The sequence below is a fragment of the Pseudophryne corroboree genome, chromosome 3 (genome assembly GCF_028390025.1).
Source record: "Pseudophryne corroboree isolate aPseCor3 chromosome 3, aPseCor3.hap2, whole genome shotgun sequence".
Classification (NCBI taxonomy): Eukaryota; Metazoa; Chordata; class Amphibia; order Anura; family Myobatrachidae; genus Pseudophryne; species Pseudophryne corroboree.
In genome coordinates this window covers 453,827,784-453,852,918 of record NC_086446.1, presented here as the reverse complement: position 1 = coordinate 453,852,918, position 25,135 = coordinate 453,827,784, and the positions used below count along the sequence as shown (strand labels likewise).

General features: G+C 43.9%; 1 protein-coding gene across 3 annotated transcripts in view; it reads left to right on the top strand.

Annotated features, from left to right (window-relative positions):
• Nucleotides 1–25,135, top strand: part of ITGB4 (integrin subunit beta 4) — a 131,136-nt gene that overhangs the window by 24,920 nt on the left and 81,081 nt on the right. For all 3 annotated transcript variants that reach the window (XM_063960593.1, XM_063960591.1, XM_063960592.1), the window contains exons 2-7: nucleotides 8,982–9,059; nucleotides 20,317–20,399; nucleotides 21,584–21,685; nucleotides 22,690–22,894; nucleotides 23,192–23,288; nucleotides 24,744–24,915. In XM_063960593.1, coding sequence (XP_063816663.1) covers nucleotides 8,990–9,059; nucleotides 20,317–20,399; nucleotides 21,584–21,685; nucleotides 22,690–22,894; nucleotides 23,192–23,288; nucleotides 24,744–24,915 — 729 coding nt within the window. In that variant the 5' untranslated portion in view covers nucleotides 8,982–8,989. The remainder of the gene's footprint in view (nucleotides 1–8,981; nucleotides 9,060–20,316; nucleotides 20,400–21,583; nucleotides 21,686–22,689; nucleotides 22,895–23,191; nucleotides 23,289–24,743; nucleotides 24,916–25,135) is intronic.

Below are 25,135 nucleotides of genomic sequence, written 5' to 3'. Positions count from 1 at the left end.
AGTAGGGCCACACGTTACATGATTGAGGCAATGAAAAATGTTTTACACATTGCTGATAATACGAGTACCACCAAAAAGGGGTATTATGTTCGGTGAGGAAAAACTACCTGTAGTTTTCCTGAATCTGAGAAATTAAATGAGGTATGTGATGATGCGTGGGTTTCCCCCGATAACAACTGATAATTTCTAAAATGTTATTGGCATTATATCCTTTCCCGCCAGAGGTTAGGGTGCGTTGGGAAACACCCCCTAGGGTGGATAAAGCGCTCACACGCTTGTAAGGGCTCTACCCTCTCCTGAGATGGCCGCCCTTAAGGATCCTGCTGATAGAAAGCAGGAGGGTATCCTAAAATGTATTTACACACATACTGGTGTTATACTGCGACCAGCAATCGCCTCAGCCTGGAAGTGCAGTGCTGGGTTGGCGTGGTCGGATTCCCTGACTGAAAATATTGATACCCTAGATAGGGACAGTATATTTTTGCCTATAGAGCATTTAAAAGATGCATTTCTATATATGCGTGATGCACAGCGGAAGATTTGCCGACTGGCATCAAGTCTAAGTGCGTTGTCCATTTCTACCAGTAGAGGGTTATGGACACGACAGTGGTCAAGTGATGCGGATTTCAAACGGCATTTGGAAGTATTGCCTTATTAAGGGGAGGAGTTATTTGGGGTCGGTCTTTCAGACCTGGTGGCCACGGCAACAGCTGGGAAATCCACGTTTGTACCCCAGGTCGCCTCTCAACATGAGAAGACGCCGTATTATCAGGCGCAGTCTTTTCGTGGACAAGCGGGCAAAAGGTTCCTCATTTCTGCCCCGTGACAGAGGGAGAGGAAAAAGGCTGCAGAAATCAGCCAGTTCCCAGGAACAGAAACCCTCTCCCGCCTCTGCCAAGCCCTCAGTATGACGCTGGGGCTTTACAAGCAGAATCAGGCACGGTGGGGGGCCCGTCTCAATGAATTTCAGCGCGCAGTGGGCTCACTCGCAAGTAGACCCCTGGATCCTTCAGGTGATATCTCAGGGGTACAAATTGGAATTCGAGACGTCTCCCCCTCGCCAATTCCTAAAGTCGGCTTTACCGATGTCTCCTTCTGACAGGGAGACAGTTTTGGAAGCCATTCACAAGCTGTATTCCCAGCAGGTGATAATCAAGGTACCCCTCCTGCAACAGGGAACGGGGTATTATTCCACACTGTTGTGGTACCGAAGCCGGACGGCTCGGTGAGACCGATTCTAAATCTAAAATCTTTGAACACTTACATACAGAGGTTCAAATTCAAGATTGAGTCACTCAGAGCAGTGATTGCGAACCTGGAAGAAGGGGACTACATGATGTCTCGGGACATCAAGGATGCTTACCTTCATGTCCAAATTTACCCTTCTCACCAAGGGTACCTCAGGTTTATGGTACAGAACTGTCACTATCAGTTCAGACGCTGCCGTATGGATGGTCCACGGCACCCCGGGTCTTTACCAAGGTAATGGACGAAATGATGATATTCCTTCGAAGGAAGGGAATTTTAGTTATCCCTTACTTGGACGATTCCCTGATAAGGGTAAGATCCAGGGAACAGTTGGAGGTCGGTGTAGCACTATCTCAGGTACTGTTGCGGCAGCACGATCGGATTCTCAATATTCCAAAATCGCAGCTGGTTCCGACGACTCGTCTTCTGTTCCTAGGGATAATCCTGGACACAGTCCAGAAAAAGGTGTTTCTCCCGGAGGAGAAAGCCAGGGAGTTATCCGAGCTAGTCAGGAACCTCCTAAAACCGAGCCAAGTCTCAGTGCATCAATGCACAAGGGTTCTGGGTAAAATGGTGGCTTCCTACGAAGCAATCCCATTCGGCAGATTCCACGCAAGAACTTTCCAGTGAGACCTGCTGGACAAATGGTCCGGGTTGCATCTTCAGATGCATCAGCGGATAACCCTGTCACCAAGAACAAGGGTGTCCCTACTGTGGTGGTTGCAGAGTGCTCATCTTCTAGAGGGCCGCAGATTCGGCATTCAGGACTGGGTCCTGGTGACCACGGATGCCAGCCTGCGAGGCTGGGGAGCAGTCACACAGGGAAGGAATTTCCAGGGCTTATGGTCAGGCCTGGAGACATCACTTCACATAAATATCCTGAAGCTAAGGGCCATTTACAATGCTCTAAGCTTAGCAAGACCTCTGCTTCAAGGTCAGCCGGTGTTGATCCAGTTGGACAACATCACGGCAGTCACCCACGTAAACAGACAGGGTGGCACAAGAAGCAGGAGGGCAATGGCAGAAGCTGCAAGGATTCTTCGCTGGGCGGAAAATCATGTGATAGCACTGTCAGCAATTCCGGGAGTGGACAACTGGGAAGCAGACTTCCTCAACAGACACGACCTCCACCCGGGAGAGTGGGGACTTCACCCAGAAGTCTTCCACATGATTATAAACCGTTGGGAAAAACTCGACAGGTATTGCGCCAGGTCAAGGGACCCTCAGGCAATAGCTGTAGACGCTCTGGTAACACCGTGGGTGTACCAGTCAGCGTATGTGTTCCCTCATCTGCCTCTCATACCCAAGGTACTGAGATTGATAAGATGGAGAGGAGTAAGCACTATATTCGTGGCTCCGGATTGGCCAAGAAGGACTTGGTAACCGGAACTTCAAAAGATGCTCACGGAGGATCCGTGGCCTCTACCTCTAAGAAGGGACCTGCTTCAGCAAGGACCCTGTCTGTTCCAAGACTTACCGCGACTGCGTTTGACGGCATGGCGGTTGAACGCCGGATCCTGAAGGAAAAAAGGCATTCCGGATGAAGTCATCCCTATCCTGATCAAAGCCAGGAAGGATGTAACCGCAAAACATTATCACCGCATTTGGCGAAAATATGTTGCGTGGTGCGAGGCCAGTAAGGCCCGACGGAGGAAATTCAACTGGGTCGATTCCTACATTTCCTGCAAACAGGAGTGTCTATGGGCCTGAAATTGGGGTCCATTAAGGTTCAAATTTCGGCCCTGTCAATTTTCTTCCAAAAAGAACTAGCTTCAGTCCCTGAAGTTCAGATGTTGTAAAAGGGGTACTGCATATACAGCCTCCTTTTGTGCCTCCAGTGGCACCTTGGGATCTCAATGTAGTTTTTGGGTTCCAAAAAGTCACATTGGTTTGAACCACTTAAATCTGTGGAGTTAAAATATCTCACATGGAAAGTGGTCATGCTGTTGGCCCTGGCCTGGGCCAGGCGCGTGTCAGAATTGGCGGCTTTATCCTGTAAAAGCCCTTATCTGATTTTCCATTCGGACAGGGCGGAATTGAGGACTCGTCCTCAGTTTCTCCCTAAGGTGGTTTCAGAGTTTCACCTGAACCAACCTATTGTGGTGCCTGCTGCTACTAGGGACTTGGAGGACTCCAAGTTGCTAGACGTTGTCAGGGCCCTGAAAATATATGTTTCCAGGACGGCTGGAGTCAGAAAATCTGACTCGCTGTTTATCCTGTATGCACCCAACAAGCTGGGTGCTCCTGCTTCTAAGCAGACTATTGCTCGTTGGATTTGTAGTACAATTCAGCTTGCACATTCTGTGGCAGGCCTGCCACAGCCAAAAATCTGTAAATGCCCACTCCACAAGGAAGATGGGCTCATCTTGGGCGGCTGCCCGAGGGGTCTCGGCTTTACAACTTTGCCGAGCAGCTACTTGGTCAGGAGCAAATACGTTTGTAAAATTCTACAATATTGATACCCTGGCTGAGGAGGACCTGGAGTTCTCTCATTTGGTGCTGCAGAGTCATCCGCACTCTCCCGCCCGTTTGGGAGCTTTGGTATAATCCCCATGGTCCTTTCGGAGTTCCCAGCATCCACTAGGACGTCAGAGAAAATAAGAATTTACTTACCGATAATTCTATTTCTCATAGTCCGTAGTGGATGCTGGGCGCCCATCCCAAGTGCGGATTGTCTGCAATACTTGTACATAGTTACAAAAATCGGGTTATTATTGTTGTGAGCCATCTTTTCAGAGGCTCCTCTGTTATCATGCTGTTAACTGGGTTCAGATCACAGGTTGTACGGTGTGATTGGTGTGGCTGGTATGAGTCTTACCCGGGATTCAAAATCCTTCCTTATTGTGTACGCTCGTCCGGGCACAGTATCCTAACTGAGGCTTGGAGGAGGGTCATAGGGGGAGGAGCCAGTGCACACCAGCTAGTCCTAAAGCTTTTACTTTTGTGCCCAGTCTCCTGCGGAGCCGCTATTCCCCATGGTCCTTTCGGAGTTCCCAGCATCCACTACGGACTATGAGAAATAGAATTATCGGTAAGTAAATTCTTATTTTAAGTGTGTTTGGGGCACGTGTTAAAGCTATTGTAACCTTTGGCCATGTAGTGTTACTAATACAGCTGTGCAGCAGCCTCCTGAATCAGTGTGAATGTTCACATAAGAAAATTGTTACTTTTTTTATTTTTTTGGCGGAGGGGGTGGGGGAGATTTATCAACAGACAGCAGTGGGAGATTAATAGCATTACTTGTGCCTGGCCAGTTGGGTACCAGAGAGCTGACTTATCAACACCTGCATGCACAATGGATATTCTGTGTTACCCAAAAATATAAAAAAGTCTGGCAAGAAATAACATAATTAAAAAATATAAAAAGAAAAAACAAATTACGTCTAAAGCAGCTGAATTCTGTAAGAATGCATGGCATGGCTAGTACAGTTTCAGGACCGTGCTGAACATGCTAATATGACCTGCAATAATAGGGGAAACACGTATTAATGTGTGAAAGGCTGTCAAGACAGAGGACAGTTAATCAGCAGAGCTGTGAACATTTTAAAGGAGCTTAAAGAAAAGGATGGAGACAAGATATAGGAGAAATAAGGAAAAAATATATAAGATGAAGACCCTAAACTCTCCTAAGTAAGAAATCACTGCCAGAGAACAGCTCAACAGCCAGACAGTTCATATCCTAACATCACCCACTCAGTATACTTTTAAGACAATTGGCACCGAGAAATATGGTCCCCAACAGACCAACAAAGACAAGTCCTTACATTGTAGAAGAAATAAACATAGTAATACAAATACACCCAATTATGTAACCTAGATAGACCACAACATAAATATTCTGTAGAGATAAACAATCTACTTAAACCAGTATTTCTTTACAATCAATGTTGTAATGGAATCTCTTCAGTAAGCACACTGATGGTATCTGGATTTGAGAGAAGCCCCAGGACAGGGAAATATCCCAGGCTCAGAGGAGATGAGGAATAAGATCAGATGTCATTATCAGGATAAACAAATGTTGTCTGCAGCTCCTATCCTAGTGGAGGATGAAATGTTGCATTGTTTGACTTTGAATACAAATTTATTGTCATCAACAAAACCAGACGAATTTGATATGAAATTGCGGTGCACAAACACAGTAAGTATAACAAGCAGCAAAACAGATAAAACACACACATTTAAGAAACAAAACACACACAAAAAAACAGCGCTCCAAATTAAGAGTCTCAAAATTCTCACTATTCAACAAACGTATTGCAGACAGAATTAAACTGTCATGCAGGCACCCTGTACATGTCAGGTTCTTCCAAACCTCTTTCAAGAAAGCAATATTTTAAAAGACTCATAAAAAGGGTGGCTTAAGTCAGATTAAGTCAGATAAAAAAAATCTGACTTTCTTTAAAACACTAGCACCATAAAGCTCGTACCTGGTTGTGAGCTGCACTCCAAAGATTTTACTTGTGGTCCTTACTAGGCTCTCCAACACACCTCGCTCCGATGCAGTGCAGTTGCCATACCAAACAATGGGATCTATTCATGAAGCAGTGAAAAGACTGGAGAAGTGAGCCAGTGGAGATGTTGCCCATGGCAACCAATCAGCATTAAAGTAACATTTATCAAGTGCATTCTGTAAATTTATACGTAACAGCTGATTGGTTGCCATGAGCAACTTATCCAGTCTTCACTGCTTCATGAATATACCCCAATGATTCCAAAGGTCAGAATGCTCTTTATTAAGCATCTATAAAAATGTAGTAAAGTTGCTTTGCTTACATCTGCTGCCCTAAGGTGCCTCAAATAGAACAAGCATTGTTGGCCCTTTTTGGTCAATTACATCGTATTTACATACCATGTTAAACTCGATGAAACATAGGTCAGATGTGAGCTAGGGGCATATTTAGTAAGAGAAATTTGCAGGATATCCCCTGAACAGCCATTTTTGGGCTATCCGAAGATTTCAAACATTACAAGAATGTATCTAGGGAATTCCGCAACAGATATCAGACATACTGTGGGCCAGATGCATCATCGCTTGGAAAGTGATAAAATGGAGAGTGAAAAAGTACCAGCCAATCAGCTCCTAACTGACATTTTTCAAACACAGCCTGTGACATGGAAGTTAGGAGCTGATTGGCTGGTGCTTTGTCACTCTGCATTTTATCACTCTCCAAGCGATGATGCATCTGGCCCTGTATCTGCTGATGTCCCCTATTTCCTTTAACAAAAGCAGACCTGATAAATTTGGAGATTTACCAAGATCCAGAAAGCAAAGTATTGGAGTTAGCCCATAGTAGCCTATGGGCTACTCCACTGCAGATTCTTTCAGAGAAGGATCCTCCCCATCAGGCCCTGGTAGGCGTCTGTCTGTTCGGGGGCTAATCTTGAGAACCACTAGATGGAATTTGATGCGTTTTTCATAATTCGATACAGTTTATGTCGAGGAAGGTTTAGGTTAAATGAAACATTAATCTATGACAAAAAGGAGCTAAGCAGTGACGGTTTTAGTGAAGCAAGTCAGTTCACATGTGAAGCCAGGGTGGGTCACTAGGAGACATAAAATATGTGCTTAGTTACTTACATTTACTTTATACAGTTAGGATGCAGTGATGATTCAGACAGCGGACAGTTATGGAGGTTTTGGAGGAAGGCTGTGAGGAGGCATACAAACAGCAGCCATTTGGTGGGGAAAATTACAAACATTTAGTTCTGACTAAAATTAAATATTAACCCATTGAGTGGAATGGTTCCAGTAGTGAATACATTCCTGTGCTTTATGAAGCAACACAGTTCTTTTCAATGAGTTATAGCAGGGCCGAAACTAGGATTTTCGTCACCCGGGGCAAGGCAGTAATTAGGAGCCCCCCTACCCCCCCACCCACCAACACACACAAAAAAAAACCTATCAGACTAAAATAATCAGATTATCAAACATTTTGAAAAAAAGGGGATACTACTGGACAATATTCCCCTATGTGCCTCAAATGCCCTATGTGTCACATGCCCCGCCAGCGTTTTCAACTACATGCTCCTCTGTGTGTCCCCATACATTGCAGTATATCATAACACTTCATCACTGCGCTACTTCCCTATCCACTGCACTATATCACTATACTACATCCCCTACACGCTGAACTACGTCACTACACTACATGCCCCTATGCACTCCACTACATACCCTATATGCTACACTACATCACTACACTACATCCCCTTATATGCTATACCACATTGGTGCACTACATGCCCCTATATACTGCAAAACATGATACTGCTTCTATAGTATCTTGTATGGTGCACCGCATGCTAGTCGCTGCATTGCATGGCAAAGAAGAGAGTTTAAGACAGTAACCAACATGGGAGAGATCTCAGGTACTGGAGCTCACCCGCACAGCGTCAGAGCCAGCTGCGGGCAGACAAGTGAGTCAGATACATTTCCCTGGGAGCTGTCTGCTGTCTCACTGGAGCAGCACAGCACTGCCAGTAAAAAAATTAAACAAAAAAACCCTGTTCCTTTGTAACTCCTTGGCGCCCCCTCAAATCCTGCATCCGGGCCGCATGCCCCCTTAGTCGTCTCCCCCCCCCCCCCCCCTAGTTACGGCCCTGGTTATAGCTTCTATGAATGGAGCTTTCCAGTTAAACTGAGCTTTGACAGGAAACCTCTCTATTCCCCCAGAAAGTTTATAACAAGTGTCTACCCTTTGGCTAAGAGCTGTGAGAGGTGCACACTGTCCCCATTCAATTTCAGGTGTGCATGTATATAAATTAAAAAGTGGTAAAATTTGCTATTTTTAAAGTGCTTTGCTGTACAATGCAATGAATTGAAAAACACCTGAATTGATTTACAGTATATATATTGAATTGTATAATAATGTCAGAAGGGACCAATCATAAGCTCAAAGAGGGTCCAAGTGGATAAATCAGGCATAAAAAAGTAAGTGCTCTAAGGGCCCTTATGTGTGCACTGACCGGGACATATATTTATTTTACTCTGGCATCTGCAGGCATCTATAAACCATGGGGGTAATTCAGACCTGATCGCTGGGCTGCAAACTTTGCTGTCCTGCATTCAGATAGTCGCCGCCTCCAGGGGGAGTGTGCGATCCTATGTGTACACCGAGCTGCTAAAATTCACTTTGTGCAGTCTCTGCGCAACCCAGGACTTACTCCTACAGTGCGATCACAACAGGTTGATCGGGGGCGGAGCTGACATCAAACACCCTCCATGAAAATGCTTGGGCACGCCTGCGTTTTAGCTGACACGCCCAATAAACGGTAAGTTACCACCCACAAACGGCTTCCTGCTGCGAACGCCCGTGCGATCGGATTTTTCGAACGATCCTGTTGCTGACCAGCGATGCCCTTTGCTGCTGTCCGAAGTGTGTGCGCATTGCGGTGCATACGCATGCACAGGTTGTACTGATCAACCGCTCTGCGAAAATGCACAGCAGCGATCAGGTCTGAATCACCCCCCAAGTATTCATGGTTCTGCTGCAAAGGGATTGAAGTTTCAGTCAGACTGGAGACTTCCTTTTGAAAAGTAGCCTTGTTTGCATATTACACAACATAATATGTTGCTTTCATTGTGTTAGTTACGTTAGGAATAAAATTGCATAAGTCTAACACTACTTTTCCCCATATTTTTCCATATGTTGCCTGTGCACTCCTGGTGAATAGAGCTTTATTTTGTGTTCTTTAGGGTAGTATACTTGCTAAGGAGTTTATTTATCTTACAGGTGGGGAGATGTCCTTCCCTCACACTCTGGGAGCCCTGCTGCTGCTTCTGAGTATCTCTATCACCAACAGCAGTAAGAGTAAGTGCTTCACCTCCATTGTTTTGCATGTGTTTGCTTATTAGATTTGCGACTGAACATAACAAATGGTCTCTCCTTTCCATTAAATCAAAACTTTGTCTTTCTCTCATGGGTCAGCTTTCAGGCTCATGTAGACAGTCATGTGTATTAACTTGCTCTGTTTCATCATGCAAACGTGACATTTTTCTTATTGTATTATGAATGATGGATGGCTACTTTATTTGGCTGTGTATATTCCCTTAAACCAGTGTTTTTCAACCAATGTGCCGTGGTACACTAGTGTGTCCTGAGCAGTCTCCGGGTGTGCCGCCATAGAAGCACAGCTAGGCCTTTCAGTGTTTTGCCGCTACTGAGGTCCTGGAACGATCAATACTGGTGGGTTGAGTGGTTGCAGAGCCAGTTACAATTTTGGGCCCGTGCAGTGTTGGGCTCTTCTGGCTTTCTCAGATGTGGCTCAGGTGTTACCTATGGAGAAGCTGCGACATGACATCCTAGAACACGCAACTGCACCATGCATTACCATTATATTTGAATGTGCCTTGGCAATATTTAAATCTTGTTCAGTGTGCCGCGAGTTGCAAAAGGTTGAAAATCTCTGCCTTAAACCATAAAATCGTAAAGAACCAAAGACAAATAAGGAACCCACTGAATAACAAAGCTTGGGGGCAGATGTGCTAAAAGTGATAACAGTGGAGAAGTGAGCCAGTGGAGAAATTGCCCATGACAACCAATCAGCATTGATGTAGCATTTATAATTTGCATACTATAAAAGTATACAGAGCAGCTGATTGGTTGTCATGAGCAACTTCTCCATTGGCTCACTTTTCCACTCTTTCCACTGCTTAGTACATCTCCCTTAGGGGTCTATTTACTAAGCCTTGGATGGTGATAAAGTACCAGCCAATCAGCTCCTAACTGCGATGTTACAGGCTATGTTTGAAAAATGAAAGTTAGGAGCTGATTGGCTGGTACATTATCTCCATCGACTTTATCTCGATCCAAGGCTTAGTAAATAGACCCCAAAGTATCAGCCAATCAGTGTTTAACTGCCATATCACAGGCTGGATTTGAAAAATTACAGTTGGGAGCTGATTGGTTGGTACTTTATCTCCGTTGACTTTATCTCCTTCCAAAGCTTATGGGCCTTACACATTCGGCGACCCACCGGCGAGCTGCCCACCGGCCGATACAGCAGACAGGCAACCCGGCGGTGGGGGGAGGTGATGGGGGAGTGAAGTTTCTACACTGCCCCCGTCACCCAGCTCCATAGCAGTGCAAGCTAATATGGACGAGATTGTCCATATTGGTTTGCATGCATAAGCGACCCGGCACCAACGATGAACGAGCGCGGGGCCGCACATCGTTCATTGTTGGTGCCTACGCACTAAGCAATATGAACAAGTTCTCATTCATTAATGAACGAGAACGTTCATATCGTTCAGTTATATTGCCTAATGTGTAGGGCCTATTAGTAAAAAGACCCCAAAGTATCAGCCAATCAGTGTTTAACTGCCATGTCACAGGCTGGATTTGAAAAATGAGTTAGGAGCTGATTGGTTAGTATTTTATCTCCGTCGACTTTACCTCCATCCAAGGCTTACTACATAGACCCCTTAGTTGTCTATTTCAAACGACCAACTCAGCCAAGTTAATCCTAAAATTTCTGGAGTAAAATTAGAAAATTATAACCTAACCAACCCTCTAACGCAAAGTTTCCTAAACACAAACCTCAAGACACCCTAACAGTTTAGGTTTTAAAGATATCCATGCTTGAGCACAGAAGGTTAAACCAATCTGACCTAAGTACTTATTAAATCACCTGTCTTTAAGCGTTGATATCCTTAAAACCTGGACTGTTAGGGTGCCTACAGGACCACATTTTGGAAATGCTGCAGCTAAGAAAAAATGCCTTAATCTTTGACCTGACTCCAGACATAACATTAGTTCAAGCAACCCAAAAGCTTATATAGAGCTGTAATAAGTCTGTTCTCGTCCTCAAATTCAAAACAGTAGTCTGTATTTGTGGAAATGTGGAAAGTATGTTTATTTCAGCTGGTTTCTTCTTAAAACTCAGAATTTGTCAATCATCCCTCATATGCTGTGAATAGGTTGGGCTCATAGGAGTGTTTGGAATTCAAGTTACATCTCAGTACTGATTTATCTTGCATGGCACAGCAGCAGCATCCAGCATAGGCTACAGGAAGCATAATAAAGCATGTAAATCTAGGTTTCTATAACATAATGTATTCTGATTGAGAGCAAAGCCAATTAAAAAGCTTTAGTTGATAGGAATGGCTGGTAGTCTGCCAAAATGAAACTGCTTGTATCGCTTTTGTTTTGTTGTCCAGGGATACTTTGGCACATCGGAAAGCTATGTCTGTTACTCTGTTGGTAGAGGTCTAACAGGAGACCGGCTTTAGAAACAAATTATTAGGGGATAAAGCATCCCACCTCTATTAGCAAGTGAAACTGTAACTTCTGAAGCTGCAATTGCCTGTTTATATGTTTATAATTGTGTATTTAAATTGACAGATAGGCCATTGAAAAAAAACAAAAAACACATATAAATGATTTGGCAGCATAATTCATTTCACCCAGGACACATTGGCCCTCATTCCGAGTTGTTCGCCCGCTAGCTGCTTTTAGCAGCAGTGCAAACGCTAGGCCGCCGCCCTCTGGGAGTGTATTTTAGCTTAGCAGAAGTGCGAATGAAAGGATCGCAGCGCTGCTACAAAAAAAAATTGAGCAGTTTCAGAGTAGCTCCAGACCTACTCCTACCTTGCGATGACTTCAGACTGTTTAGTTCCTATTTTGACGTCACAAACACGCCCTGCGTTCGGCCAGCCACTCCCCCGTTTCCCCAGCCACTCCTGCGTTTTTATCAGGCACGCCTGCGTTTTTATACACACTCCCCGAAAACGGTCAGTTACCACCCAGAAACACCCACTTCCTGTCAATCACTCAACGATCAGCAGTGCGACTGAAAAGCGTCGCTAGACCTTGTGTAAAACTGCATCGGCTTTTGTGAAAGTATGTCGCGCGTGCGCAGTGCGCGCCATACGCATGCGCAGAAATGCTGATTTTTAGCCTGATCGCCGCGCTGCGAACAATGGCAGCTAGCGATCAACTCGGAATGACCCCCATTGTGCGACTCCTGTTTTCAGAATAATTTCCCCATTGAATGAAAGGAGTTGTTCACATAACTGGCGTAGTGGGGTACTTGTATAATACCAACTTTAACAAGGTCTCACTAGGAGAAATAGAAGGGTGGTGGTCATTACTGTAGGTGTCTCTGAGTGCCTACTACTAGAGAAATGACTAACCGAGCATTGTATAGTAAGTAAATCCAAGAATGCTGGAAGGTAGTTATGAAAAATATACATTTCCATTAGAGATGTGTGGCGGGCACTTTTCGTGTTCTGGTTTTGGGTCTGGTTCCATGCTTGTGTTTTGGATCAGGATTGGTTTTGCCAAAACCACCCTTTCGAGTTTTTGTTTTGGATCTGAATGATTTAAAAAACAACAACATAAAAACAGCTAAAATCACAGAATTTGGGGGTAATTTTGCTCCTACGGTATTATTAACCTGAATAACATTCATTTCCACTCATTTCCAGTCTATTCTGAACACCTCACACCTCACAATATTGTTTTTAGGCCAAAAGGTTGCACTGAGGTGGCTGGATGACTAAGCTAAGCGACACAAGTGGGCGGCACAAACACCTGCCCCATCTCGGAGTGGCAATGCAGTGTAAGACAGGATGGCACTATTCAAAAACTAGTCCACAAACAGCACATCATGCAAAGAAGAAAAAGAGGTGCAATGCGGTAGCTGTATGACTAAGCTAAGCGACACAAGTGTGCGGCACAAACACCTGGCCCATCTAGGGTTGGCACTGCAGTCCCACTGCACTAATGTCGGATACCGGACTCACATCTCTCACCAGCATAGTTGTTATGGCCTCAGTAATCCGCTTTGCAATAGGGTGACTGCTGTCATATTTCATCTTCCTTGCAAAGGACTGTTGGACAGTCAATTGCTTAGTTGAAGTAGTACAAGTGGTCTTCCGACTTCCCCTCTGGGATGACGATCGACTCCCAGCAGCAACAACAGCAGCGTCAGCAGCAGCAGTAGGAGGAAGTGGCTCTTGATCTTTCCCTATTTTATCCTCCAAATTTTTGTTCTCCATTATTTTTCTAAAGTTACATAACAAAATGCAGCAAAGGAGAGCATACCTCTACACCACACAGGGCAAACCCTGTAAAAATTATTTAGATTAAATATTAATAACCCCTTTATGTGGATTAAATAATATACAGCACAGGACAGCACCACTGAACTTATATGGGGACACCACTGGACGGGACTTATACAGTAGTACCACTGGACTTATACGGCAGTATAACTGGACTGGATTTATACGCCAGTGCCACTGGATTTATACGGCAGTACCACTGGACATATACGGCAGTATCACTGGAATTATATGGCAGTACCACTGGACATATATAGCAGTATTACTGGACTTGATTTATATGGCAGTACCACTGGACATATATAGCAGTATCACTGGACTTGATTTATATGGCAGTACCACTGGACATATACGGCAGTATCACTGGAATTATATGGCAGTATCACTGGACAAATACAGCAGTATAATTGGACTGGATTTATACGCTAGTACCACTGGATTTATACGGCAGTATCACTGGAATTATATGGCAGTACCACTGGACATATATGGCAGTACCACTGGACTGGATTTATACGCCAGTACCAGGGACGTGCGGTGAGCTAAATGGCTCAGGTGGAACTGGCTAGCACCAGAGCCAGATTTACATGCAATATATGAGCCAAAAGGTACATCTGGGCATTATACACAGGTGTATATACTTTTGGAAATTTGGTGAGTTTTGATCACAGATGTGCAGAAAAGATACACAGGTGAGGCACTGCCTCACCTGCTATAGACTTTTTACTCCACGGTTTTGGCTATAAAAATGATTAGAATAATGCAAAGAAGATATTTCAAACATATTCTTTGTATTTTTCATATACTTTATACAGTCAAAACTCTGGCACAAACGTTAGTATGACAGGACAGGCTCTGCCTCACCCCACCGCACATCACTGGCCAGTACCACTGCATTTATACGGCAGTACTACTGGACTTCTACGGCAATATCACTGGAATTATATGGCAGTACCACTGGACATATATGGCAGTGTCACTGGAAATATATGACCGTACCACTGGACATATACGGCAGTATCACTGGAAATATATGTCAGTACCACTGGACATATATGACAGTATCACTGGACTGAATATATATATACGGCAGTATCACTGGATATATACAGCAGTATCACTGGACATATTCGGCAGTATCACTGGACTGGATTTATACGCTAGTACCACTGTATTTATACGGCAGTACCACTGGATTTATACGGCAGTACCACTGGACATATACGGCAGTATCACTGGACTGGATTTATTCGCCAGTACCACTGGATTTATACGGCAGTACCACTGGACATATATGGCAGTATCACTGGAATTATATGGCAGTACGACTGGACATATATGGCAGTATCACTGGACTGGATTTATATGGCAGTACCACTGGACATATACAGCAGTATCACTGGAAATATATGGCAGTACCACTGGAATTATATGGCAGTATCACTGGACATATATGGCAGTATCACTGGACTGGATTTATACGCTAGTACCACTGGATTTATGCGGCAGTACCAATGGACATATACAGCAGTATCACTGGACTGGATTTATGCGGCAGTACGACTGGACATATATGGCAGTATCACTGGACTGGATTTATACGGCAGTACCACTGGACATATACGGCAGTATCACTGGACATATATAGCAGTATCACTGGAATTATATGGCAGTATCACTGGACATATATGGCAGTATCACTGGACTGGATTTATACGCTAGTACCACTGGATTTATGCGGCAGTACCAATGGACATATACGGCAGTATCACTGGACTTACACGCCAGTATCACTGGACTGGATTTATACGCCAGTACCACTGGATTTATACAGCAGTACCACTGGACATATACAGCAGTATCACTGGAATTATATGGCAGTACCACTGGACATATACGGCAGTATCACTGGAATTATATGTCATTATTACTGGACATAAACGGCAGTATCATTGGACATATACGGCAGTATCACTGGACATAAACGGCAGTATCATTGGACATATACGGCAGTATCACTGGAATTATATGGCAGTATCACTGGACTGGATTTATACGCCAGTACCACTGGATTTATACGGCAGTACCACAGGACATATATGGCAGTATCACTTGACTTATACGGCAGTATCACTGGACATATACGGCAGTATCACTGGACATAAACGGCAGTATCACTGGACATAAACGGCAGTATCATTGGACATATATAGCAGTATCACTGGAATTATATGGCAGTATCACTGGACATATATGGCAGTATCACTGGACTGGATTTATACGCTAGTACCACTGGATTTATGCGGCAGTACCAATGGACATATACGGCAGTATCACTGGACTTACACGCCAGTATCACTGGACTGGATTTATACGCCAGTACCACTGGATTTATACAGCAGTACCACTGGACATATACAGCAGTATCACTGGACATATACGGCAGTATCACTGGAATTATATGTCATTATTACTGGACATAAACGGCAGTATCATTGGACATATACGGCAGTATCACTGGACATAAACGGCAGTATCATTGGACATATACGGCAGTATCACTGGAATTATATGGCAGTATCACTGGACTGGATTTATACGCCAGTACCACTGGATTTATATGGCAGTACCACAGGACATATATGGCAGTATCACTGGACTTATACGGCAGTATCACTGGACAGGATTTATACACCAGTACCACTGGACATATACGGCAGTATCACTGGACATAAACGGCAGTATCATTGGACATATACGGCAGTATCACTGGAATTATATGGCAGTATCACCGGACTGGATTTATACGCCAGTACCACTGGATTTATACGGCAGTACCACAGGACATATATGGCAGTATCACTGGACTGGATTTATACACCAGTACCACTGGATTTATACAGCAGTACCAGTGGACATACACGGCAGTATCACTGAACTTATTTATACACCAGTACCACTGGATTTATATGGCAGTACCACTGGACATATTTGGCAGTATCACTGGACTGGATTTATACGGCAGTACCACTGGACATATACGGCAGTACCACTGGATATATACGCCAGTACCTCTAGATTTATACGGCAGTACCACTGGACATATACGGCAGTATCACTGGACTTATACGGCAGTATCACTGGACTGGATTTATACGCCAGTACCACTGGATTTATACACCAGTACCACTGGACATATACGGCAGTATCACTGGACTAAATTTATACGCCAGTACCACTGGATGTATCACTGGACATATACGGCAGTATCACTGGAATTATACGGCAGTATCACTGGATTTATACGCCAGTATCACTGGATTTATACGGCAGTACCATTGGACATATACGTCAGTATCACTGGATTTATACGCCAGTATCACTGGATTTATACGGCAGTACTACTGGACATATACGACAGTATCACTGGATTTATACGCCAGTACCACTGGATTTATACGGCAGTAGCACTGGACATATACAGCAGTATCACTGGAATTATATAGCAGTACCACTGAACATATATGGCAGTATAACTAAACTGGATTTATACGCCAGTATCACTGGATTTATACGGCAGTACCACTGGACATATACAGCAGTATCACTGGAATTATAAGGCAGTACGACTGGACATATATGGCAGTATCACTGGACTGGATTTATATGGCAGTACCACTGGACATATATACAGCAGTATCACTGGAAATATATGGCAGTACCACTGGACATATATGGCAGTATCACTGGACTGGATTTATATGGCAGTACCACTGGACATATACGTCAGTATCACTGGAAATATATGTCAGTATCACTGGACATATATGGCAGTATCACTGGACTGGATTTATACGGCAGTACCACTGGACATATACGGCAGTATCACTGGACATATATAGCAGTATCACTGGAATTGTATCACTGGACATATATGGCAGTATCACTGGACTGGATTTATACGCTAGTACCACTGGATTTATACGCCAGTACCACTGCACATATACGGCAGTATCACTGGACTAAATTTATACGCCAGTACCACTGGATTTATACGACAGTACCACTGGACATATACGGCAGTATCACTGGAATTATACGGCAGTATCACTGGACATATACGGCAGTATCACTGGACATATACGGCAGTATCACTGGATTTATACGCCAGTAACACTGGATTTATACGGCAGTACCACTGGACATATACGTCAGTATCCCTGGAAATATATGGCAGTATCACTGGACATATATACGGCAGTATCACTGGACTGGATTTATAAGCCAGTACCACTGGATTTATACGGCAGTATCACTGGACATATACGGCAGTATCACTGGACATATACAGTAGAATCACTGGACTTATACGGCAGTACCACTGGACTTATACAACAGCACAGGGACACACCACTGGACTGATGCAGGACAACACAGCACCACTGCAATGGATTGGACTTATACAGCAGCACTGGACATATGGCAGCAGAGGACACCACCACTGTGACTGGACTGATGCAGCACAAGACACCACCACTGGACTGATGCAGCACAGCACAGCACCACTGCACTGGACTGATGCAGCATAAGACACTACACTGGACTGAGCAGCACAAGACAGCACTGGAATCGCCACCCCACTTTCCCTCCCGCACAGACACTGAGGACGGAGACACATCCTCTCGCTACACTCTCCAATGCCGGAATGAAAATGGCGGCGACGCGCGTCTCCTTATATGGAATCCAAAACCCGCGAGAATCTGACAGCGGGATGATGGCGTTTTGCCTCCTTCTGGTTTCCGAGTCAGGCGGGAAAACCCGAGCCGGACTCGGATCCGGGCTTGGGTAGCGAAGTCCGGTAGGGTTCGGTTCTCAGGGAACCGAACCCGCTCATCTCTAATTTCCATGTCTTAATTATAATAATCTAGCTTAGCTACATGATGAAAGGCTGTAAAAGAAAGCTCTTTTTTTCTCAGAAAATGATCCCAGTCTGCTTTGCTATACAGTTGATTTTTTTTTGTGATGCCATTAAATTAAATACAATGTTATGCCAAGGCCACTGAGAGTCAGCGGTGTGTGTGTGTGTGTGTGTGTGTGTGTGTGTGTGTGTGTGTGTGTGTGTGGTCCTCGTCAAGTGGCCTATATGTAAACTATGCATATGTGCAGATGTGTGCAAAGAAGGTGTGGTTACACCTTGCCAGCAAGCCCACAGAGAAGCCTGGGCCCAGGATGTGGTGATTGTACCCAGCTTGGCCACCATGCTATCTTTCGCATCTGTAGCAGATTGCCATTTTAAAAGGGAGAGTGACAGATAGCTTGGTGGATATGCTTCACCCAAATACATTTTGTTTATTGGTGGATTCATAAAAAGAGGCAAGACCAGTTAAGTTATACGAGGTTAAAGAATTACTTTCTTAGACTTTTGACTTGTGTCAGATCACATTAAGACACTGTCCCACAAGTAGAGGTAAGATATGAATTTACTCTAAGTTAACACAGAATAATACACTTTCTTATACAGCCAGGGAGGGCACAGACTGACAGTAAAGTTAAGCACCACTTACAAAAGACGGGGCACTTGACTACTGAAAAAAAGAAGCCCTTCCTTTCCTTATTAACCGTCAGCTCCAATCATTGTGACTCTTTACAAGGAGTCCTGGGTAGTTTTTGTTATTTAACGTAATTTTTTCCTGTAAGTTGATCTCTCTGTTCATGTTGTTTATCCAATACATGGCAGGGAAGACTCAAGACTCTCCATCCTCCATCTGCTGCCAATGAGTGCTTTTAGCCTTAGCTCTCTCCCACACACTAGCCTCTCTAGGGTGAAGTATAGCAAAGTACTGGTGTTTAGAGTGAAGATAAAGGTAACAGCTGCTTTTGTCGCCTGTGTACCTCTACCCATCTGTTGTTATTGGTCAGTGGCTCCTGCATTAGCTTTCCTTACCTAGGGACTCTGCTTGTCACCTGGCTGCTTTGGGAAGTTCAGCTTCAACTGGGAGCTTCAGTAACACGTATACAACAAATACTGTTTGCAGCAGATTACCGTATCATGGGGGTGATTCAGACCTGATCACTGCTGTGCGTTTTCGCACAGTGGGCGATCAGGTCCTAACTGCGCATGCGTATGCACCGGAATGCACACTTGTGTCGGACAGCAACAAAGGGCATCACCAGTCGGCTATGGGATGGTGCGAAAAATCCGAACGCACGGGCGTTCGCAAGGTGATCGACAGGAAGAGGCCGTTTGTGGGTGGCAATTGACCGTTTACTGGGAGTGTTCGGAAAAATGCAGGCGTGTCCAATAGTTTTCAGGAGGGTGTCTGACGTCAGCTCCGGCCCCGATCAGCCTCTTCACATCGCACTGTAAGAGTAAGTCCTAGGCTGCGCAGAGACTGCACAAAGTGGATTTTTGCAGCTCTGCGTACACATGGGATCGCACACTTGCACAGCAAGTTTACACTCCACCTGGAGACGGCGACTATCCGAACGCAGGACAGCAAAGTTTGCAGCCCAGCAATCAGGTCTGAATCAGCCCCCATATGTAATACTAGGAACCACAGCCTATATAATGTAACTTTCAGGAGCTTGTGCCCAATAGCTAACTCCATCATTAGATGGTATTAGCTGTTGTAGCCTATGGAGTACTATACGCAACATTCCCCGGAGAGGGAGATTACAAATGCAATCATTGATATATCTTGCCCTATGTGGTGAGAAATGAACATTGAGTTAATGTGAAATTGCACAGATCTGAACTGGTGATTCAGCCTATAGGAAGACATTGTCAGTTTCAGAGTTCTGTGCTGTAGCACTTCTGAGAGATCCTTCTTCATCTCAGAGGATCCACAAATTTTCATTGGGATTATCTGGTAAAAGATATGATTTAGTTTATTTTTTCTTTGATTTGGTATTGAACTAAAGCTCCATGCATGTAAATGTGCATGTAAGTATGTGTATGTTTCTTGTAATGTACCTCATCCTTTTTATCTTGGTCATCACAGTTAATCGCTGTATTGCCTCCAGAGCAAAGACCTGCACGGAATGTGTTCGAGTGGACAAGGGTTGTTCCTATTGTATAGATGAGGTAAGATGCTCTAGAATCTCAATCTCTTTCCATTGTGCAGCATTGTGATCGCTTGGGATTCCGGCGTCGGCATCCGAGCGCAGGTCACATGACCGCATCCCGTATATATATATATATATATATATAAGAATTCATATTAAAGTGTGTATATATAAAAAACAAAAACTGAGATATACATAGGCAACAATTAACATAACAAATCAAATAGTGGTAGCATGAATTTATACTAACAGAGCATGTTATTAACCTATCTAAGTCAGGGTCTGCGCGTTGCATGGGCTTTCCCAGAAATGTTGCAAAATACCTTATAAAGGATTTACTGATTACACCAAGTAGTACAGTATATTACTGCAATTGCAGCTTGCGTAATCTAAAACCATCAAATAAAAGCTCTCTTACCACTATTTCAAAAAATTGTTTTCAACAATAAACAAACATAAAAATAATAATGGTGTTTAAAAATCATATTTTTATATTAGAATATGGATTATGGAGTCTGTAACGTAATTACCCAGGTAACTTCAGAATTGCTACCCCACCTTCCTGAAATTGCATTCTTGCATTATTTTCCTCCATCGGTCCCATCACATACCAAATATGTAATTGTCCATATATTTATATTTACGAGAGTGGTCCTGGCCCAATAATGGAAAGGATCTGACACCCTCCCCCCTTGTCCAAAATAATCCTCACTATCCAACACAGCTTTGAATTGGAGACTGTCGGATTTCAGTATTCCATATCTATCTCTTCTTCTCCCTTAGCCAAGTGGAGCCTATAGTCTGACCATTCTGCCTCTCATTTCACCCCGCCAACCATACTTCCCACATTACATACTTGTTAAATATCTTATCTGGGTGTAACGTCATCAGCTGTTCTTTTGTTTCCCTGTATGTGACACAAAAAATTAAAAACAATTATTTAAAAAAAATTATGTTTGTTCTGCTATTGTCTATTTTGGATTATGTTGGAACAGTGGTGTTTTGTGATATCCTACACTTTTTGCTGTTCATATGTTGCCATGTGTGTGTGACATCTCTTAATAAACATATTTGAAAAAAAGAAAATTATGTTTTTGTGACAATAAGTTAACTCCTTTCAAGAATGTAAATTCATATTTCATAACCGGTATGGTGGCACATAAAGGGAATGATCATCATTCTGTACTGTCTTATTTCTTTCAGGGTTTTCATAGTGCTCGCTGTGACCTGCGGGACAATCTTATTGAGTATGGATGCAGTGAAGCCGGAATTGTTTACATGGAGAGTGATATCCAAACTCTCTTGGTGAGATATAGTAACACATCCCAATAGTCCATCCCTACACTTGCATATGCCCTACTGGAATTCTTGTCTCTGTTATGAAACTTGGGTCGTGATTTATCATAGATTGGAGAGACTTTGGGTGAGATTCAAATGACATATCACACCCAATTTCCTTCTAAAATGATCTCCGTTATTGCGCATATAGCGCCCATAGTAATCAGGTTTAGCTGTGTAAAGGGTTGGGTGCCTCCCTACTCCGGAGGTAGCAAGCTGAAATAATGATACCATGCCCCTGAGGGCAGAAAAAGAATGTGTGTGAAAAGGGGTGAAAAGAATTGAATCTCCCCCATAAAGTGGAGTACCAACCGATCACCTCCTAACTGCCATTTTTCAAACACAGCCTGTAATATGACAGAAGTTGATTGGTTAGTACTTTTTCTCTCTCCAGTGTAAGGTCTGGGCCGCACGTAGCGGCCTAGTGGGTCCCGCTGAACGGGCCCCGCTTGGCCGGGAAGGGGGTTCTGTGTGCACACGGATCCTGTTCAGCGGAATCACGCAGAACAGGATACGGCCAGTGACACACAGGATTTCAATGGAACACAGTGCAATTAAAATCCCGTTGTCCTGCCAGTCGGACCCTGCAGCGGCGGGACTGCTGCACATATGTGGGCGCCTGCATAGGTGCCTGTGTGCAGTCTCCTTGCGGCCAAGCGGGTCCCGCTGAACGGGACCCGCTTGGCCACTATGTGTGGCCCCACACTAACTCTCTGTAAGCTTGGTTAAATCTCCCCTATAGTATGGAATGTACTTCAGGTAGTCCAACTGTTACTCTCCAGCAGTTATGCAGCTACAAGTCCCAGCATGCAAAGGATGATGTCACTTGTAGTTCTACACAAGCTAGTGTTAGAGGTAGATGTTACCTACGGCAATCTTCTTCACCTTAGTACATACCTACATTCTAGCCATAACCTGCACACTACTGCTCAAAGATGGTACCCGATTGTAATGCGTTAATTTATTTGCAGAGAGAAGAAATTAACACCAGAGTAAGTAAAACGCAAGTCTATCCCCAGCGAATGTCCATGCGACTGCGTGCTGGTGAGGAACACACCTTTGACTTCCGTGTGTTTGAGCCCTTGGATACTCCTGTGGATCTATACATATTGATGGACTTCTCCTACTCAATGTCTGACGATTTGGAAAATCTTAAGAAAATGGGTGATAACTTGGGTAAGTACTGTACCTCTCAGGTAATCGGAAAGTAACAAAACAGAACAAATGATGGGGCAAGCTAAGGGGTACAGTAACAGAACAGTAGACAGTCTGTGGTTAACTGGGATGGAACAGAATGGAAGACTAAATAAAGATAGAGGAGAATGGAGGGAGGGCTGAGCAGACATGTAGGGGGTAAAGGAATCATTAAGTGACCAGTGATAAAAGAGACTGGGAAATCTTTTAGTACATATTAGTATGAAAAAGAAGATTGTGAACAACATTTGTATTATTGTCTTTTTTCTATCTTAACAGCTGATGTGGTCAGCACGCTCTCCAGTAATTACACTATCGGCTTCGGGAAATTTGTAGATAAAGTGACTGTTCCTCAGACAGACATGAGACTGGAGAAGTAAGTGGGACAGATAATGGTTCGTTCCTATAATGAAATTAAATAAAACATGTGACAGTTATAAGAAGGGATGGCACGATGTGGTTCATTGTAAGAGTGGAGAGAACTGTGATCTTAGGAGTCCATGTTTTGAATCTGTATGGTATAGAACATGTGGTAAAGGAAGATGGTGGGGATTTTTTTTTAAATAAATAAATAACAGTGCAAAGAACAATCGCATGCAGTAGTAACTAATACGACAGATTTTCACCTACTGCAGACAAGTGCAGTCAGACTAATGAAAGTTATGGGTTACACAAATGACCTCTTTGCACCATTTAGTATAATTGTCAGGGTGTAGGCCATTTAGCCTACAATCTTTGTATCGGGTTAGGCACAGCATGCTGACGGTTAGGATTCTGGTAGTGGAATCCCGATGAGCAAAATCCCAGCGGATCCCAGTGAGTATTTTAATCCTAATCCACCTGTCCCACAGCCTAACCCTATCTGTCCCCACTCGCAGACTAACCTTAACCTACCTCCTTCCACAGCCTAACCCTAACAACCCCCCCCCCCCACAGACTAACCCTAACCCACCCCTCCTGCAGCCTAATCCTAACGTCCTCTCCCACAGCCTAACCCTAACCCACCCCTCCCACAGCCTAAACCTAACCATCCCCACTCGCAGCCTAATCTTAAAACCACCATCCACCTCGCCCCCTGCAACCTAACCCTAACCCACCCCTTCCGCGACCTAACCCCAACCGTTCCCTCCCACAGCATAACCCTAACCCACTCCTCCCACGGCCTAAACCTAAACGTCCCCTCCCTTTTATTAGTTAAATGGCAATAAAATACACTAGCAGAAATCATATAGCTTACTTAAGTTTAATTAAGTTAAATACAATTAGCAGTTGTCAGTGATCTTTTCTGACCTTCTCCATGTGTGTTATAGATATACAGGAGAGAGCGTTAACAAAGTAGCAAATGCATTCCTAAATCTAAAATAAAAATAAAATGTAATAAAAACAAAATAGAATAGAATGTATAACAAAATAAACAATTTAAGATGTGCACGTATCAAGTGTCCATTGCTTTGTGTTTAACTACCTCAGGACAGATGTATGTATAATGTATCTTCCTACAGGACCGCCATTCCCACCACTTTTGCTCCAGTGGAGGTGGAAGTAATGCCTTTCTGGAAGGTTTATTTTTTCATGAGAACACAATCAATGAATTTACTAATGTTGTCAGCTGCATTCTTATGAATGTTGGTTCGACCCACAAATCGGCTGTATGTTTGTGCACTCTAATATGACTATATTATGATCTTTAGTTAATTATACGATTAGTTGTGTTGTTTAGGACATACAATACATTATGAATGCTGGTCATGGTAATGAATTCCGTTTATCATGGGAATCGCGAGCCGTGGAGGAGTGACAACTAAATTGTATGGTGGGATTTCCGTTGCAGACTGAAGCAGCCTTGGCCCGACAGCACTCCCCCTTTCTCTTTCAAGAACGTCATCCGCCTCACAGACAATATTAATTACTTCAGAGATGAGTTAAAGAAAGAAAGAATCTCTGGAAATCTGGATGCTCCTGAGGGTGGGTTTGATGCCATCCTTCAGACAGCTGTGTGCACGGTAAGGAAGTTATTACCATTATAGAAAGCAATAAATCAATGATCATTACCGCTGTGTGTGGTCTATCAGCTAGTCATGAGCAGGGCCCTCCACCCTCTACTAGTCTCCCTGCACTGTCTCTGTCTCCAGTGCTTCCCCACTCATGGACTATGTCTACAATCCTTTCTGTCTGCTCACCCAGTGTAACTGGGTCACTGAGTGATACTGTTTTAATGTCACT